The sequence below is a fragment of the Strix uralensis genome, chromosome 13 (genome assembly GCF_047716275.1).
Source record: "Strix uralensis isolate ZFMK-TIS-50842 chromosome 13, bStrUra1, whole genome shotgun sequence".
Lineage (NCBI taxonomy): Eukaryota > Metazoa > Chordata > Aves > Strigiformes > Strigidae > Strix > Strix uralensis.
The window spans coordinates 13,715,207-13,733,480 of NC_133984.1; the positions used below are offsets into that span (position 1 = coordinate 13,715,207).

Consider the following 18,274-nt stretch of genomic DNA (forward strand, 5'->3'; position numbering starts at 1 on the left):
GCAGCTGGGGAATTTCAGACTGAGCCTGGAGCAGTGCCGCCCGCCAGCCGCTCCTGCCTTCGCCGGGTCTCTCCAGCTCTCGTGACCAGCGACAGGGACAACGTGGATGAGCCTTAGACATCACCCTCACCAGTGGTGGCTGGAGGAGCCTCACTGGCTCTTCCCACAGCCAGGAGCCATCAGATAAACCACGCTGCTCCTCGGCAGCTCAGCACACACCTGCCAGTGACGCTCTGGACCGCAGAATACATCCCCTACGGTTTAGTCCCCCCCTACCCGAATCGCATCTCAAACACAAGTGCTGTTGAGGCAGAGGCACATGGCCTTCAGGAGCTTCTAGGATTGCTCTTTGCAAAACACAGGAGTGTTTTTGCATTATTTATAGGCTTGTTTCAAATGTTGTAGAATCTGTTAATCAGCGTCTATTAATTAGGCTGTGGGGCATCTCCCGAGGGGAGCATTAGGGCTTTGAATTAGCCTGGACAAAGCGTTGGGAATCACTCTGTGGGGAATGACGCAGGGGCTGGGAAAAGGGACTGGTGGATCTAATGGGTCTTGCTCTTGCTCTTCTCTAGCCCCCCCAAAGCAGCCTCTTCTCTGGGGGGAGGTGGATTAAAGGCACAAGGAATCAGGGCAGCAGGAGGGTGGATGCCCTTGACCTCCATGGCAGCAGCTCTGTAGCTGTCTTCTGCTGGGGAGTGCTGGGTATAACTGTGTAGGGGCACTAAGCTGCTGCTAGAAACGCGATGATTTCAGCTGGAAATGCTCCAGCATGCTGGGAAGCTTAATTTTATGGGGCCTTTATAAAGTGATGACAAATGCAGACGGTATCTAGTCTGCTAGAGCAGCACAAGGTCTTCCTCCAAAGGATCTGAGGTTGGTTTGTGCTCTGATTTGGGCTGCCATCACCCAAAATAATCCCTCTGACCTGTCGCCCCCTGCCTCAGAGTGGCGGTGATGGGGATGGGGCCACCCTGCCCGGGAAGGGATCAAAACAACCACATTTTGGGAGGAATGATCCTAAAGAAGTGGCTCCAGCCAGCTGCTCCTCTGTCGTTTCCCCCGTTTTTTAAGGTGTTCCCTTTAATTTTGGTCTTGCAGGGGCTCCGTTTCCACGCGGCTGGTGTGGGTTTCCCCAGGCCGAGGGCGTGGCCGTGTGGACCCGTGGGGCCCTCGGGATCTGGGCTCCCCAAGCCGGGGCGGTGGGTGACACGCAGGAACAGTGACACGCGCTACCCCGGCACACGCGCGCGCGCTCGCGCTGTCACGCGGCGGCGCGCACGTCCCAGACACCCGCGGCGCGACGGCGCCACGCGCGTCGCGTCACTGCCCCCCCGCGGGTGTCAGCACGTCACGCGCGCTGCCACGCCCCCCCCCCCCCCCCGCGGGGCGCAGCGGCAGCAGCGCGCACTGCCTCCCGCCCCCGCCACACCCTGGAGCGACGTCACAGCGGCCGCGCCCCCCCCGCGGGGACCACGCCCCCTTCCGCCGGACAGCCCCCGCCTCGGCCACGCCCCCTTCCGTCACGGAGACCACGCCTCCCTCGCCGCGCCGGGCGGACCCGCTGCCCCGGCGGCCACTTGCCGGCGGCCTGGGCTGGCCCGGCCCGCGCCCCCCGCCCTTCCCCCCCCCCCCCCCCTTGGGCCGCAGCCGCCCCGCGCAGCCGGTAAGTGCCGGGGGGCGGGGGCGGGGGGGCCGGTGGTGCGCGGCTGCCCTGCGGCTGGCAAGCGGGCCCCGGCCCCGGCGGTGCCGCCAGCCGGCGCGGCGGGCGGTCGGGCGAGGCTCTCCCGAGGCGTTCGGCCGCGGGGCTGGGCCCGTCCCTCTCCGGTCGCCTCCCGTAGCGCTGAGGTGGCCGCGCGGTTTCGTGGATGCTCGCCAAACTTTGGCGAGCCCGGCTGAGTGAAAGGCGAGCACCGAGGAGGGGAAGAGCCGTGGCCTCTGCCGCCTTTCCTCTGGCCGGGGCGAGGGGCCCGGGCCATGGGGTCCCCTTCCAGGGCCAGCAGCTCCCCTCTGGACGTGCCCTCCTCGTTCCCATCCCGAGGGCCGGCGGCGGGACCGGCCGCTTCCCCCAGCATCCCCAGGTCTGCCCTTGGCCGCCCCGGGAAGCCGAGCGTGGGTGAAGCGCTGCCTTTCCTTATTGTGTTGGGCTTTTTTTGTTTTTTAAAACCCTGTTTTCATATTTTATTGGCAGTGGTGTTTGCCCTCGGTGACTTTATTTTTCTGGCATCTATAAATAGCTGTGTCTCTTGATGCCAGCTCTGATGCGGAGCCAGAGCGAAATAATTTTCAAATTGAATTTTGGAAATCTTGTTCCCGTTTCATTTCAAACCCCCCCTCTACTTTTTAAGCAGTCTGCGTCTACAGATGCACGTGTATGATTTTCTTTCAGGCCTATCTAACCTGATCCCTGCAGAAAGGCTCCAGAGAAAACCCAGCAGTGCTCCAGAGAGTCTTTGGGGGCATCTAGGACTCCAGAAAGGCTCTTGGGCTGACCTGGAAAAGCCCAGTTTGTCGGTGCGAAGGGGGGTTTGCCTGCCAGGTGAACGCCAGGGGTTATCATTAGTTATAGAGGCAAAGCATCACTGCATTCTTCCCCACACTTAAGCAAAAAAAAAAAAAATTTAGATTTCAGGTTTGCAGTTGGGTTGCAGGAGCTAGAGGCCATCATTTTTAGTTTGGGACCTCTGGCTAAACACTACGGAAAGCTTCACCAGCCTCACACCAGTAAGACCTAAGCCTCAGGCTTTACAGCTTAGCAACATGTTACAATTTTTACTGCATTTACTTTCTCCAACCTCACCTCTGCAAAAAACTTTATTTTAGTTCTTTTGTTTCTGACATCAGTCTAGGATCAAATTTAAAACCTACCTTTCTGCTTCTGAGATAATCTGGTCAGGGTGGTTCATGGTGGATATTTTTAACGCAATTCTTTCTTGCTGGGCAGGTGATTTTAAAAACAACTGAAATTTCCTTGGGGAAAAAAAAAAAGTATAGTAAACAGCTTTCTTCCTGGATACGTGTTTAGGGTAAGGGCTGCATCCTGATCTGGATCTTTGTCAAAATGCTCAAAACCTGATGCTAGGTCTGGGAGAGCTGGAAGTGGGTTTGGCGGGTGTCAGTCCCTCTCCTTGCTGGAGCAGCCTGTTTCCCCACTGAAAGGCAGCTGGTAACTGAACCCAGTTGCCCCGGTGGCAAAAAGGCCAGGAAGCCAAAGGGGTTAGAGTGAGGTGGCTCAGGGGTCAGACCTGCCTGTCCCTGTGCAACTGGGATGCTACTGAATGGAGTCACGTGGTTTTCCTGCACTTGCAAACTGGTATATTTAAGCATTATGTTGTTTTCGTACCTGGCTTTAAGGAGCGGAGGGAGCTGAGTGGCTGTCAGAGGCTTTTGCGGCTCCAGTTCCAGCTGGCAACAAAGCTCTTTGCCTCGTGACACCTCTGTGCCTCTGGCGTTGCACCGTCTGCTGCCATCTCCTCACCTCTCTCCCCTTTCTCTTTGCTCTAGGTCAGCTGTTGTGCTTCGATCTCTGCGCCCAGAAGAGGACTCTGCTACCAAAGTCATCGTTTCCAGCTAGATGCACCCGAACCGACCAGCTGCCATGGAAACGGGCTGCACGGAGGAGCCTGCCCGGACCAGGTCTCAGTCGGTGGTCTGTGGGCAGCAGGAGGGAAGTGACCAGCGGTGGGAGGAGAGTGGGGACCGGCTGCCTGAGCCAGGCAATGCCTCTGTCGCGGCTGCAGAGCCACAGCAGCCTCAGCCACCCCCTGGCAAGCTGAAGAAAACGGCTTTCAAACTGTTCGGAGGGAAGAGGAGCATCTGTACGCTGCCCAGTTTCTTTGGAGGCAGAAGCAAAGGCCAGGGGAAAGTAGCCTCTAAAAAGGGCCTCATTAAATGCAAGACCCATGATGGGCTCAGCGGTGCTGCATATGACAAGGGCAGTGGGGTGCAGCTGGAAAGCCCTTCAGAGGGGAGCAGGGACACACATCCTTGCCCTTTGCCGAGCTCCCAAAGTGCTCACTTGGCCATAGACACCAGCACCAAGTTTGATTTCAGTCAGCAGGACAGCTCTCCACCTGGGAGTATCGAGGGCTGTGAGAAAAAGCCCAACGGAGATAAGTCCTCCTTTCCCAGACCCAAAAAAGGCCTGAAAGGATTTTTTAACAGCATCCGGCGTCACCGGAAGAGCAAGGTTGCCGAGTGTGAGAAGGCAGAGCTCCCCGAGTGGACCGGGGATTCAGAGGAGACCAGCAAAACTCCTGGGGTGGGAGTGGAGAGCCGAGGGGCTGTGGAGGGAAGGGGACTGGGGCCTGTCCCTCTTGCCGTGGCCTGCCTGGGGAGCTCAGAGGATGACCACTCGGTAGGCACAGCCGCCAACTGTGGCGAGGGTGCCGAGACCGGCTGTCTCGTGGCTGATGAAGGCAGCTCCAAGGGCGACGTGGTGGCAATGCCGGGGAAGAGGGACCTTCTGGATACGAAATCAGAGGCTGATGCTGTTGACTGCACAGAGTTTGACCATGGCAATCTGCTGCTGGCCTTTCATCCAGACTTCATGGACAATGACCCTCCCTGCCTACACTCTGGGGACCTGCTAAGCATCATGTTAGGAGATGTCACTTCCCTGAAGAGCTTCGATTCCCTGACGGGGTGTGGAGACGACATTGCTGAGCCCGACATCGCTGAGAGCACCATCTCTGTGGAGCGCAGCAGAGATGCTACTAAACGGAGCTCCTGCCTGGTCACCTACCAGGGCGGTGGGGAGGAGATGGCCATACCTGAGGAGGCAGAGGAGTACCTCCACCAGATATGGAACAGCAACACGGCAGGGGACAGGAACTATGGAGCCCAGGTGTCGAGTAGCAGTTTGGAGACCCATGCCTTGCACGAGGCAGAAGCCCACCCCTACGTGGGGGACGCGATGGATGGTGTTGACCTCCTGACACCACAGAGTGACCAGCAAGAGTCTGCCCCTAATAGTGATGAGGGTTATTACGACTCCACCACACCAGGGCCAGAGGATGAAGCCGGAGATGGGCTCGGTGAGATCAAGAAGGACCGTCTTCCCAGAGACAGTTACAGCGGTGATGCACTTTATGAATTTGATGCTCTCATGAGTCCCTCTCACGGGGAGGAGTCCCTGTTTGAGAGCAAAGTCTCACGCCCAGGGATCTTCAGCTACTTCTTGGACTTCTGCCTCCCTGCCGAGAAGAGCCTGATCCAGATGATGGATCAGAAAAGAGGGGTGATGGAAACAGAAGAAGAGCGGCTAGCAGCCATTCAGAAAGAGCTGCTGTACTGGGAGCTGCAGAGGGAACCGCTACTGAAACGACTTGATGTTCCCAGCAAGGAGAAGTGTCCCCGGGAAAAGCAGTGCGTTGAATGTAAAACTAGAGCAGCCAGCTCAATTGGCAAGAATCAGAGTGGCCTTGGTAGTGAGCAGATGGCCTCACATGCCCTAAACAGGGGTGTGAATAGTGGGGTTTTGGTGGCTAGAGCTGAAAATCCGGAGTGGAGGGATTTTCCAGGGACTCTGTGTCCAGAAAACTGTTACAACAGCCAAAAAGCCCAAGGAAGTTGCCTTATTCAGCTCACAAAAAAGAACTCAGGGTTCGATTCGGACCTGGATTGTGGGTTGTTTGGGGGCTCCATCCACAGTGGCGTAGCCCCAGCCAAAGCAGGGATGTTCCCTAGCTATGGACTCCCAGAGCATGAGCGTGGCAGTGGAGTGGAGACCACCACTGGCAAGCCCCAGGTGGGCAGCGAGCGTGAGCCTGAGCATGCTGTGAGCTTCTCGCAAGCACTGGTGGAGTTCGCCAGCAGTGGGACCCTCTTCTCCAGCCTCTCCGAAAGTCTGGGGAGCTCTGCCTCCGGCTCTTCCTTCACCCAGAACCTTCCTGCCCTCCCCACCATGGTCACCTTTGACGTTGTTGATGTGGAGCAGGAAGGAGAAGGGGAGTGCGAGCAGCATCCCGAGATGAATGCTGGCGAGGACATTGCTGAGGCCTTTGATGATGGCTACGGACGGAAAGAGTCGTTGGCTGAATGTGACGAGAGAATGTCCCCGGGGTACTCCCCGGGCTCCTTCCAGAGCTGCAACTGGGGTGTTGCCAGCCTGCCCCGCCACCTCCGCCTCCACGGGCTGAGCCCCTCCATGCCAGCACCACTCTCTGTCGCCCGGAGGAGCCGGTCACTTGACACGGAGAGCCTGGAGTTTGAGCTTGCCGACTCGCAGGTTGCCAAGAGCAGCCTTCAGCCGAGCCAGCTCTGGTCGAAGTGGGAGGGTGGCAAAAAGGATTTGGGTGGAGCAAGGAGGAGCAGGAGCAAGGAGGAGGGCGAGCTGGTGGCTCCTGATGGTGGGTTGAGCTGGCTGGGCTTGCAGCCCATCCAGCATGACACCGACACGGCTGCTGGTGGGGTGAAGCACTGGGGTTTTGCTCCGGCTGCTGCGATGGAGAGTGCCTGGGAGCCATCAGAGCAGCCAGGCACCGTGTCCCCTTTCCTGTCTCTTTCCCAGAATGTCGCTGGAGACACTCCAGACAGGCGGCCCCAAGAGCTGGAGCTGAACAGGCACCCGCTCAGGCCCTCCAATTTACCTCTGCAGACCGACACGAGGCGATTCCAGGAGACAGCCAGTCCCTACAGGTACCAGGGAGAAGTCGCTGCCAAAAAGCTGGCCCGCTTGTTACCCTTGGGAGAAACAGAGCCCGAGCTGCCCCCGAGCTGTAGTTTCTCTTGCTCCCCGGAGAAACGCGCCAAGTGCAAACCCGTCGGCATCGCCCAGGGCGTGCCTCAGCATCCCAATGGCAGCACCGACACGGTAAAGAGCCCGGAGTGCTGCGGAGAGCCCCTGAAAGGCAGAGCTTCCCCTGGCCACGCGCTGCCTGCCGGCTGCCGGAGCGCTGCTGTGAGCGTCACCGAAGCTGAATAGCTGCTCCGGGGAGGGTGTGAAAAAGGTTGCAAAGGGCAGGGAGGGAGAAAGTAAACATTAACGAGCAATTTGTGAGTGACTTGAATTTAGACCTGGACTGATAAGGATGAGCTCCTCTCCCGCAGCCATGGTGCATGGTCTGGCCGCTGCGGATGCTCTGGCGGGGTTCAGAGCTGCCTCCGGGCTTCATACGTTAACGCTGAGGCACTTGTTTTCCAGCGCGAGCTGCCACGCTCTTGAATGCCAAGTGCAGTAGCAGCACCTGGCATGCGCTCGCGTTGCTGCTAGAATACACGCTGGGCGCGGACCCATTGCTAACGTGGCAGGTTTGGGTTTTTTCTGCAGGATTGGAGCTGGGGGACCAAGCCTTGGGGAAACTTGTGAGAGAAACTGAGTTTCTTCTTCCTCTTCTCTGTGAAATGTTTTGGTTCAGGCTCACTTTGAATGTCTTCTATCTCAGTCTTGATTTGGGAAGGCTGGGAGGAAGGATGCTGGTTATTTCCAGAGCAAGGACAGGAGGCAAGTCAGCTGAAAGGGGAACTTTGCAGTAATATTTTTATTTATTATTTTTTTCCTTTGCCCCAAAGGAAAGCAGGAGCTTTTGTGTGCGTGCTGATGATGTTTTCCAGGTCTAGTTTTAATTTGCTCAGAGATACTGTGCTAGGAGAGATGTGCTGTTGATGGTGTCCCTTTTAAGAACAAAGTGTTGGTCCCTTCTTTGTCGTGGTCTGTCTTCACAGTGTGTAATTGCTGATTGAAACAACCTTTCCTGTGCTTTGTCCCACGCTCCTTGCCTCTCCCAGGCCATGGGCACACGGATGAGGTCTTTGAAATAAGCTAAATTTGCATCGTGCTGGTAGCTGTGAAGTTGCCGATGCTCTTACTTTCTTCAAAAGGAAGTTTTGTGGGTTGTTGTTTTTTTTTTTTTTTAAATTATTTTACAATTGTTTTCTTTGCATAGACTCATACAAGGAAAGTATTCTGTTAATTGGAATACAGGATGTAACGCAGCCTAAATTAGGCTTCACAACTTCTTCCTCCTAACTGGAGGGAACAAAAAAGCTGGAGGTTGCTGCAGGTTTTGGATTTCTTTTTCCTCTTCGAAGGAGCGTGGAGGAGGGACATGAGCTAAGGAGACAGACTTTGTCAGAGGAGGTTGTGCGAGCTCCTGGAAACATCTATTTCAGGCCGGTGGTCCTTGAGGTGTCTCCCATGTCCTCCATGATCTCAAACACGCTTGTCTCTAAACCAAACCTCCCTGTCTGTGACTTACAAAGCTTCTTCCTTCTTCTGTCCAAGCTCTGTATTCTGATTTTAATTCAGTTACTGAGGATGATTTTTGTTCCCCTCACCCCAAGTTGCCCCTTTTCTGCTTTTTTTTTTCAGCAGTTTGTAGCATTAAAAAAAAAAAATCATGAACTGGAAATATCAGAGTTTTCTCCCATCTCCGGAGCAGTGTGGGGCAAGGGGCAGCTCTGCCCAGCCCTAACTTGCTTTTCCTGCTGACTCCTGCCCACGGCAGGGAACCCCCCTGCTGCTCTCTGGACCAGCAGCCCCACACAGATGTGGCTCCCATTGGAAACGTCAGCAACTCCCTGCATCACTGTATTTACAGGCACAAGCAGCTGGTTTGGGTTTGTTTTCCCCACCTCGCCCAAGCAAAATGAGGTCCCGATACTTCTTTTTTGAGAAGGGACTCTGTACTACCCTGTCCTTATATATATATCTGTGAAGGAGCAGGGAAAGGCAAAGCCAGGCTTTGCCAATTTAACGTGTTTTTTTTTCTTTCCTAAACAGACTGCTGAGGCTAGAGTAGACCCATCTGTGTATCCATGGGCTTAAACCTTAATTTTTCAGTATTTTCCTACCAGTATTCCTGCAGGGAGTTATTGCAGGAACCTGCCATGCCACGTTTATTTCTCCTGTCCCTTTGTGCAACCAGAGAGGATTTCGTGGGACAAACCTGGCCCTTGATGCTGCTTCTGCTCCACATCCCCAACCTGGAGAGGAGAACATGATAGGCCAGTGAAGGGTCCCCCCACCTCTGAGGTGTGAGTGCAGTCTCCCCTTGTTAGCACAGCGTGTGAGCGTCTGCTAATGAATATTGCCTAATTGGAACTGGCTCCCCTCTTGCTCAGAGTAAGGACAGGGTCAGGTCTTGTCACTGCACATCTCACTGCCACTCACAAAATAAAAACCACAAGCAAGTACTGCTGGCGACACTGGAGACGTCGTCACGCAGACAGGCATTCGCAGTAATTGCTTGGCCTGAGCAGCAGCCCCTGACTGTTTTTTTAATTACTATTTTATTTTAGCGTGTCACCAAAGGCATCTTGCGGGTTAAGGGGGTTTTTGCGTAGTGTTCTGTTTAGACATGGTGCAGCCTTTGCCAAAGTCTTGGTGAGGTATGAAAGTGTCTCGGTGCTAAAATGAATGTTCAGTGCATGTCTCTAGGAATAATTCTTTTGGTTGTAGGTACGTAATGGAAAGGCTTAGTGAAAACAGCTTCTAGACTCGAATGTGTGAAAGCAATACAGCCAAGACTTGATAATCTGACTTTATACCAAAGGTTTCTCCTCTTAATTTAATGTGAACTAAATGAAGCAAATACCTATTGATTTAAAATGAGTTTTCTAAAAGCATTTTTGGAGCTAATTTGCTGGATTATTGGTGTATTCTGCCCTATTAACCCAAAGAAATAAGAATTTTCAATGAGCTAATCCAGCCTGTAAATTATCGCTGCCATAGAGAGATTGGATTTCACTGCCTAAAGTATTGTTCTTTCTAAAATACCGTCTGCCCCGGGATAAATAGAAACAGATCTTCTGGTCTTGATGTGGATCAAGCTGTTAGTCAAATACTGCCTTACCCAAGGAACTCAAATTTGAGAGTGGTAATTGAGGCTTTTTATGAAAAAGGGCTTCCGAACCAAAAATAAGTCATAAAAATCAGGAATAGTAGATTGTCTTGCCAAGATATTAAGGAAAAACTTCCCTGGAGGAACTTGCCTGAATACGTCCCTTCCAGGGAAGGTCTTTGCCTCAAAGCGATGAATTGTGGCTGTTAACTTGCGATGAAACCACCGACGTTCGGGTCAGTCTACCAAGTAATTCTGTATTGCATTTTGGGGACTTTGGGTTTTTTTTGTTTGCTTTTATACACATAAGAAAATGGTCGATTTTATCTATTTTTGTATAGTTTTGCATTTTATATTCACAGGGAAATTTTATGGACTGTTCTTTTACTCGTGTGCGTTGTCTTTTAAAGTGGTGTGGTTTACTGTTCCGATGGAGAAAAGGCAATTATTGCTGCTGCTGCCACTGCCCGTGCAATGCAAGGAAACCACCTTGCTCCTCGTACCCTCCTGTAACGTGCTGTTCCACTTTATATCCAGGGCCAGCTCTGAAACCCAGCAGCCGGTCCGTTACCAATACACACGCTTGCTCTTTGCACACACCGCTGACATGTCTTTGTTTTAATACTGCTTTGTCACGCTCATCAACTGTTATTTCTTTTTTTAAGTTTTGTTTTTCATCTGAATTTGTGGACTTTGGTGATTTCTCCCCGAAAATGTTGTTGACTGTCTTTAAACTAGAAAACTGCAGATTTCAGCTGGGCTTTTCCCTTCTGTGTGCTTAAATTATTTTATCCAAAATTGGGGCTTTTCTTAAATCCCCATGCAGGAGACGCTGTTGGTTGGTGCGTGGCGATGCTCTTGAAACGGGTGACGAATTTCCTCTCCCTTTGGTGTTCCCTGGCCAGGCTGGGAGTATTTAAATAATCCTGGGGTCGGCCTGGGATTACCGGGGTTTTTTGCCTTCTCCCCTCCTGTCACGCTAGGCTGGAGCTCCCCATGCCGCCTGCATTGCCAGCATCAGTAAAAGCATCCTCCTGGAATAATACTGCCTTGAATTTTGGGATCAGAAATGCAAGGAGAGCTTCTGGTAAGCTAAGACCCAACACTTGTTAATGTGGCTCTTCTTGCTTTTGTTTTTTATTTAGTTGAATGAATATGCTGCTTTGTTTGCTTGACTCTGTAGGAGTTGTGCCCCTGCAGAGTTTGCAACCCTGTGTGGGGTGTAAGGGCTGAAATAACTTCTCTGCAGAAGGCCACGGTGATTAATGGAGCAGACAAGAACAATGTCAAACAGTGATGTGCAAAAAGAAAATTAAATGCTGAAAAGCTAAAACATTACAGCCAAAAGCAAATTTTTTCCCCTTCTTTCCCCCCACCGCCAACGCCAGCAGGGATGGCAATTGCCACTGAGACATTTGGCTCTGCATAGATTTTTGTGTCTTTTAATTAAATAGCTCTTCACCTAATGGTGCTTTTTAAAATTTTTCTTAAATGGGTTTGCCCCCATTCCCAGCATGGGGACTGGATGGGCAGGTTGCTCCACAAACATTCCTGGGGCGCTTGGGCCCACGCCACATTTCACATTCCCTCTGCCCCTTAATTTTGTGTCTCCTTCCTCTCCAGCTGGGCTACCTGCTCTACCTGCTGGCATTGAGTCATCCTAGAAGATACACTTGGGTGAAGTGATAAATTAAAATCTAGAAAAGCCTCTCAGTTCTAAAGAAAAAAAAATAATTAGCCCTTTTCACAGGTGGCCCTGTGCTTCCCCTCTGCCATCCCGCTGTGGGCAGGCTGCAGAGCTGGTCTGCAGATGCCCTGGGAGCAGAGGTGGCTCCTCCCAAGTGACCGACTTGTCTGAATTTTTTTTTTTTTTTTTTTCATTTTCTTTCTGGTCTCATTGCTACTAGTCCTTTAAACTTTTTAATGTATTGATTGTGTTTTAAAATGAATGTTCCTTTCACTGAATTCTAATGAATAAACTTCAGATTTTTAGAGAACATTGGATTTCACTTGTGGTTTGTTTTTTTCCTGCTTGTTTTATGCTTGATTTAATCTTTTTCTTTTCCCTCCCCTCCTATCTCTTGATTATTTGCAAGTGAAGTGGCTTTTTCACTGGGAGAAGGGAACAGAAGAGATGCTTTAGAGAGCACAGCACACCGCTGGTCCGTAACACACTCCTCGGCCAAACCCCATGCCGTTAAATGAACCCCGCGAAATATCCATCATTTAAGGCACCAGCCCCTCAAACCTTCCCTCTTCATTTCTCGTCCTCTGCTGTCGCTGGGCTCGAGCGGTGGCCAGGGCTGATGTGGGTGATGGGGAGCAGAGATCGTGTGGCTCCGAGTTAGTGAAGCATCGTTGGCAGGGTCTGTCCTCGCAAGGTGCCAGCGGCCACAGGTGAGCTGGTACACGTCAGTGAGTCAGGCTGAGCTCACCAGGCTCCTTCCTTTTCAGCAAATTTTATTATAACAGGAATTTTGGTGGCATCCATGGGAGCTGGAAAACCAGTCATGGCTTTGCCTCCTCCCCTGCCCTGTGCTACCTGGCTGGCCTGACTGGTAGGTTCCTTGGTATGGAAGAGAAGGGGTTGAAGGCATGGCTTTAATTTGGGTATTTATTGTTCAATAAGCACTTCTAAGGGAATTTATCAGCATTATTATTTAGTAGCATAGTTTCCTGATCTATTAGTTTCTCCGGGCTGTGTCTCTGCTGCAGTTGTGTATCCTGCTCCCCCAGGGCTTTGGGAGTACCCCTGGGCGAAGGCACATGCTCATGAGCACTGCTGAGAACTGCATCTTCCCCCAGCTAATAGCTGATAAATAGCTTATCCCTCCAATCGGTTTTAATTAATGGCCTCTCCAGCATTGCTTTGGGTGATGAGGTGCTCAAAAGCGTGTAGCTGGGGCAAGGAAGCGTGTGGCCAAGTGAGGGATGGGGCAGGGCGGGAGGCGAGCCGAGGCACCTGCTCTTCCTTGTGCTCCAGCAGCTGTTTAAAAGAAACTCATCTTTCTTCATTACTCCTGCTTCACCCTCCTCTTCTTGCTCTTTAGCACCTGGCCTGGCTGATTTCATTGCTGGATTTCAGAAGGAAAGCTGAAATAAGATTTGCTAGGACTCCAAGCAATACTCTGAGTGAATAGAAATGATGACCCAGGAGCGATGGGGATGTGGCACCCCATGTTTGTATGGGGGTATAGGACCTCTCCTGCTGTTCATGAGGCAGTGGAGAGGCTGACAGCAAACACCACGCACCACAGATCGGCTTTTCTCTGAAAATCTGCAAAGCCTGGGGTGCAGCCCAGAGGCAGGGTGAGGGGCAGGCAGTGGCGTCAGACACTGGATTGGGGCTCAGCTGCTGTTGGAGCTGCTTCAGTGAGACAGCTGGGGAAGACTGGGTTTTGCCCTGGCCAAAGACTTTTATTTATGATGGCACTCTCTCCATTTTCCACGTGTTTGCCCGGGGCGCTGCTGCAGCACTGCCAGGGCAGTGCTGGGAGTATCTTTGTAAGGCTGTTGCAGGTGCCAGGAGCATCCTTTCCCCCAGCCTGCTCCAAGCTCCACCGGAGAGCTCACCTTTGATCCCCACAGTAGCTCGGATGGTGCTTTATGTGTTCCTTGGGTACCTCCCAAGGTTTCAAAATGTATTGAAAGGCCCAGAAGAGTCCTGATTTCCCTTCCCCTTTCCTTGGGCAAAAACTGAATTTGTAAAAAGCTGTAATTATCTGTAGTGTCTGATGAGCGGCTACATTAATGAGTCCAGAGTGGCCATGGAATGGGACCCAGCTGCAAGGCAGATGCCCTGGGGAGGCTTTGTCCTTTCTGACTATATCCCTGGGAGATTCCCAGCCATCTATCATGCTGGAGGGAAGGGCAAACCTCTGCTGTGGGGTTCGGGGTTTGTGAGCAACTGGGGGTGCCTATTGCCTCTCCTCCTCCTTGCACTGATCTTTTGCTGCCCCAAACCTCCTTAGATGGGAGCATCCTCTCTGAAAACTGTGACTTTTCTTATAACACTCCACTCAAAGCTTCCTCTCTGCTGCCCGTGCCTTCCCCAATGTTGTGCCTCGGAGGACATGCCTGTGTCAAGCCTGAATCTTTCAGTATTTTACTTTTAGATGAAAACAGGCTCTATCATGGCCACTGATTTTGCTCGTGGACCACCAGCTGGGGATGAACATCGGTTATTGGGGAAACTGCCCTGTGCCAGGCTTGGCACAGCCACTATCCACTGTCTCACCCTGCCATAGATGCCTGTAGGTGATGAAAAGGTTCAGGCACTTCACCAACAGACCATGCACAGCTTTGCACAGGTCACACCTATTTAGTCTTGATGCCTCTAATGGGAGGCAGCTGGGAACTAGTGGTGGGATGGGTAGGTGTTAAAAACCACTCTACTGTAACAAAGGTGTAGAAAAGGTGGTGAAGAAGGTCTTGAGTAGGTAGCTAGAGCTCAGATATCTAAAGAGCTTTCTCAACAGATAAGAGCAAATATCTCCCTTTGGGCACAGCAGTGATGGTTCAGGGCTGCCCCACAGCTGTGTCCCCCCTCGTGTTGTGAACACATCTACACTGCATGCAGTCCATAGCAAAGGGCATATTTTAACTGAATTAATATGTTTTTCTTACTTGAAGCTTTTTTTTCCCCCAAGCCTGATGGAAAAAGGGAAATATGCACTCAAGGACTGTTTGCTGTCAGCCTTGGAGGAGATGCTGGGGGCTGTTGCAGAGATCAGTGGGGGCAGGGGAGGACCACCCATAGCCTTATTTTCTGGCTAGCTGCTGCCTTTCAGCTTGGAATACCTTCCAGCCCGCAGGGAAAGGCTTTCCCCAGGTTGGATGGAGATAGTTGCAGCCTCTGGCAGTGCCTGAAGCCATGGTGCAGCATATGAGGCAATTTTGGGTTTAAACAAGGGTGTTTTTGTTGCTTTGCCCCAGGGAGGAGGTTTGACCATGTCACCAGGGAAGGTTGATGTCAGTTGTAGCTTCAGGGGGTTTTGCCAGAAATAGGAGCTGGGGGAGAAGGTGAAGCGGGGTTTGAGCCAGGCGTTCAGGCAGCTCCATCCCTGCTCTGTCCTTGACAGCCGTCCCATGGGATCGTGTGCTCGTGTGACCTCCCCATCATGGGGATGGTGAGGGACAGAGGCAGCAGCTGAGGCCACCTCTGACAACAAGCAGAGAGGGACCACCACGAGGGAGAGGCCACCAGCCCAGTGCTTCTCTGGGGGGAGAAAGCTCCTGATCATCCCTAATTGAATTTAAGGAGGGGAAAAAAAATACACAGGCAGGGGAAAGGGCAGAGGGCAGGTGGTGACTGCCACTGATTGATGAGCTCCAATTATTTTCCTTAATTTTAAACACGGGCAGAGGTCTGAAAGTTAATCAGCTGGGAAAAATGAAACATGGAGCCAGGTCAGTATTGCAAAAGGCTCTCCCCTGCCGAGGGTGGGAACCTCATCCAGAAAGGAGAAAAAAAGGCTGTTGGAAGGATGGGCAGGGGTGAGGGTTGTGTGCCTGGTGGTACTTGGTGGTTCCTGGGTCATGAGCTTAAATCTCATCTCAGTTTTCAAATTCTCCCTCTGGAGTCATGATCTTGTCTATCCTCTTTGCAGTCCACCCAGCTGTTATTCCAAGCATCCTTCCCGCATCCTACATGCTTCTTGGCTTAAAATACATTCCCCAAAGCACTCAGGTTGCCTTTCCAGATCCCATTTTTGAGGTCTAAGACTGCTAAAGCTGCAGCAGCATTTTCTCCCGAGTGTGATGGCAAAGCCTGCTGTGCCAGCTGGGGGTCCCCGGCAGGGACTGGAGTTATCTGGGGGACTGCTGGCAATGCTCATGACTGCAGGAGTTTAAAACCACATTGTCAGAAGTGCCTGGGGCATATTCCCCTTGGCTTCACCCACAGCAAACAACAGCTCACTGGCAGAGCAATGGATACAGGCGACTGGGTACTGGAGGGGATGCTAGAAGTCACCGGGGCACAGATTGGCAGAGGGATGCTGCGGGAGATGGATTTCACCTTGTTCCTGTGTTGCTTTCTCTTTCTCTCACTGCTTTCCTGCTGCACACGTAGCAGGAGAAGCCTTTGACTGTGGTATCAGAGTGTTGCTGGTGAGGGTGGTGTGATCTGCTCTTGGGTTGGTCCATCCCACCAGGGATGCTTCAAACCTTCAGCTTTAATTGCCTACTAGTAAATACAAATCGACTCATTCACTGCAAACAAGGCACTACTGAAGAAAACACACTGGAAGTCAGTTGTCATCATGCAAATGTATTTCACACTTTGAAGTGTTTCTTTTTTTTTCCCCTTTTTTCTCCAAAGTAATTTAAAAAGCCCTGACACAACAACATCACTCGGTGAAGGAAGACACGGGCATCTGTAATACTTGCAGGCTTCTTCTCGACTCTCATTTCCCAGAGGCTGGAGCAAAATGGGTCTTTCTGGGGCTGAACATGGCTCTAATGTAGTCTCAGCTGAGGATACTAATTAAAAAAACCCAAACAACAAAGAGATTGTGAACTTTACCTTAGTGGAAGAAGGGGTGGGATAGGTAGGGCAGCTGTGAGGCTCCAGGGCTTTGAGCTTGGGGATGCAGCTCAGCAATAATATGGGTGATGGGGGGACCTGTGGGGAGACAGCAGCACTGAAGAGGTCCCTGGGCTCTGGCATCCCTGGATGTCACTGAGATGCCAGCTAGGACCAGGCTGCCAGGCAAAGCACAGCCTGGCCCTGTTTCTTAAGCTGGGTGTGATAATTAGCAGCCAGCCCATTAATCAAGCCGATTGTTGGGGATTTGTGGCCATGAAGCTCTTCTGATGATGCTTCAGCTGCACAACGCAGTCCAGCAAGCTTTGCTGTATATTTAATTTTATCTTTATCTCTCTAAATCCTCACTTTAAGCAGAACTCTCTACTCTTGGGGGTGTAAAAGGACAGACAAGTACTGGTTGAGGTAAATCCCTTTTCAAAGGCATACAAAGCTGATGGGGTCAGGCAGAGGAGTGATCCACAGCTCAGGCAGGACCTACTTAAAGTGATTACTATCATGGGAGAAAATATTTCAGGCAGGCAAAACCCTCTGTGCCCCCCCTGATGTCTGCAGAGATGGAAAAAAAATAATGGAAAATAACGTTTCGCCTTGGAAACAGGCAACACTGAAGAGAAGTGGGGCTGGGTGCTTTGGGACATTTCAGGCTCATTGCAGGGAATGAGTGGTTGCTGTTTAATTGCCATCTTATCACAGAGGGCTGAATCACACCCCTGAGCATCACTAGGCATGGTGTAGAGCTGCTCTGTGCATCACTTTCTTCGACTGGGCTTTTGTTCCTGAAATTGCCCCAGTTTGTAAAGGTGTAGGGCAGACCTGCTGACCTGAGCCTGGATCTGAAGGCTGGGGAAAGGTCCTGGGTCTCCAACTGTCTCTTACGTCCCTCCAGAGATAGTAAGGCCGAGCTTTAGCAATTTCTGTGGTTCCTCTCCTACACACAGGATGAGCATCTGCTTCCCCCCAGCTGCTCCTCCAGCATCCCGCCAGGCTAATCCAGGTCCTTAACTCCTGCCTGGGCTGAGCAGCGGGCAGCAGAAGCAGCAACACATTTGCTTTCTTTTTAAATCCCCTTTCCTTCCCTGGCAATGGGCGCTGCCAAATGAGGGATCTGAAAATGAGCCACCAAACCCTCAATCCACCGGTGCTCTGCGCATTTTGTTGGGTTAAATGAAGGAAAAAGTGGGGTTGTTTTTATTTACTTTCTATTGGTGCCTCTTTTAGGTTACTCTCATTTTGCGTTTTCAGGCTTTACTTGAATTCTGGTAAGTAAGAAAAGGGGCGGGGGGGGCAAGCTGTGGATGGGCTGGAGGTACACGGCACTGGTTTGCCATGGGCAGAATGGCCATGTTGAGGGGCTGCCACCTCCTTCGCTGGCAAGGGGCTGCGGATGCCCCCAGAAAGCCTGAGGCAGCTCCTTGCAGCAGCCCACGAGTGACACAGTGATGCTACATATCCCTTTGGTCTGAAGGGGAGTGGTGAGGTGGCCTTTGTGTCACCTGCAGCTTGGTTGCAGCACCCGTCTCCATCTTCTGCTCCATCTAAGGTCCTGCAAGTGGTTTGCTATCATCCCTGGGACAGCTGATTTAATTTCTTCCCTATGCCCATGGCATCCAGCTCAAATAGAGTTTATCATATCCCACCCCATCCTGCCTGATGTTATGGGGCCATGAGCCAGCAGTTCCCAGCCCCCACTGGGTCAACACAGCCAGGGACAGTCCCTGGGTACCTGTTCTGGGTACAGAGTGATGCCCCAGCATCCCTGCAGTAACCAGGTTTGGGAGCTTTTGGCATCACCCCGGAGCTCTGGGTCCCCCATGGCTCAGCTCCAAGGTCCTGCTGCTATCTCCAGGGTGGCCACTGGTCCCAGGTGCCACTTGCTAGTTGGGTCTCCATGCCAGAGATTATTTTAATCTTTCTATTTTTAGTACAGTTCTGAAATCTGTTT

At 52.0% G+C, this 18,274-nt stretch overlaps 1 protein-coding gene across 3 annotated transcripts; it reads left to right on the forward strand.

Annotated features, from left to right (window-relative positions):
- Positions 1 to 1,642: 1,642 nt before the first annotated feature.
- AMER1 (APC membrane recruitment protein 1) lies at positions 1,643 to 11,779 on the forward strand. Of its 3 annotated transcripts, none has more exons than XM_074882553.1 (3): positions 1,643 to 1,666; positions 3,505 to 6,229; positions 6,512 to 11,779. In XM_074882553.1, the coding sequence occupies exons 2-3, from the start codon at positions 3,575 to 3,577 to the stop codon at positions 6,923 to 6,925; spliced, it is 3,069 nt and encodes a 1,022-aa protein (XP_074738654.1). In that variant the 5' UTR covers positions 1,643 to 1,666; positions 3,505 to 3,574; the 3' UTR covers positions 6,926 to 11,779. The 3 variants fall into 3 exon arrangements, with proteins under 3 accessions (XP_074738654.1, XP_074738655.1, XP_074738653.1); XM_074882554.1 differs by having other exon boundaries at positions 3,505 to 6,350; positions 6,512 to 6,862; XM_074882552.1 differs by having other exon boundaries at positions 3,505 to 11,779.
- Positions 11,780 to 18,274: the final 6,495 nt, after the last annotated feature.

What these genes read in the sequence shown, in the direction of transcription:
- AMER1 (XM_074882552.1), top strand. Translation starts at nt 3,575, where the DNA reads ATGCACCCGAACCGACCAGCTGCCATGGAAACGGGCTGCACGGAGGAG.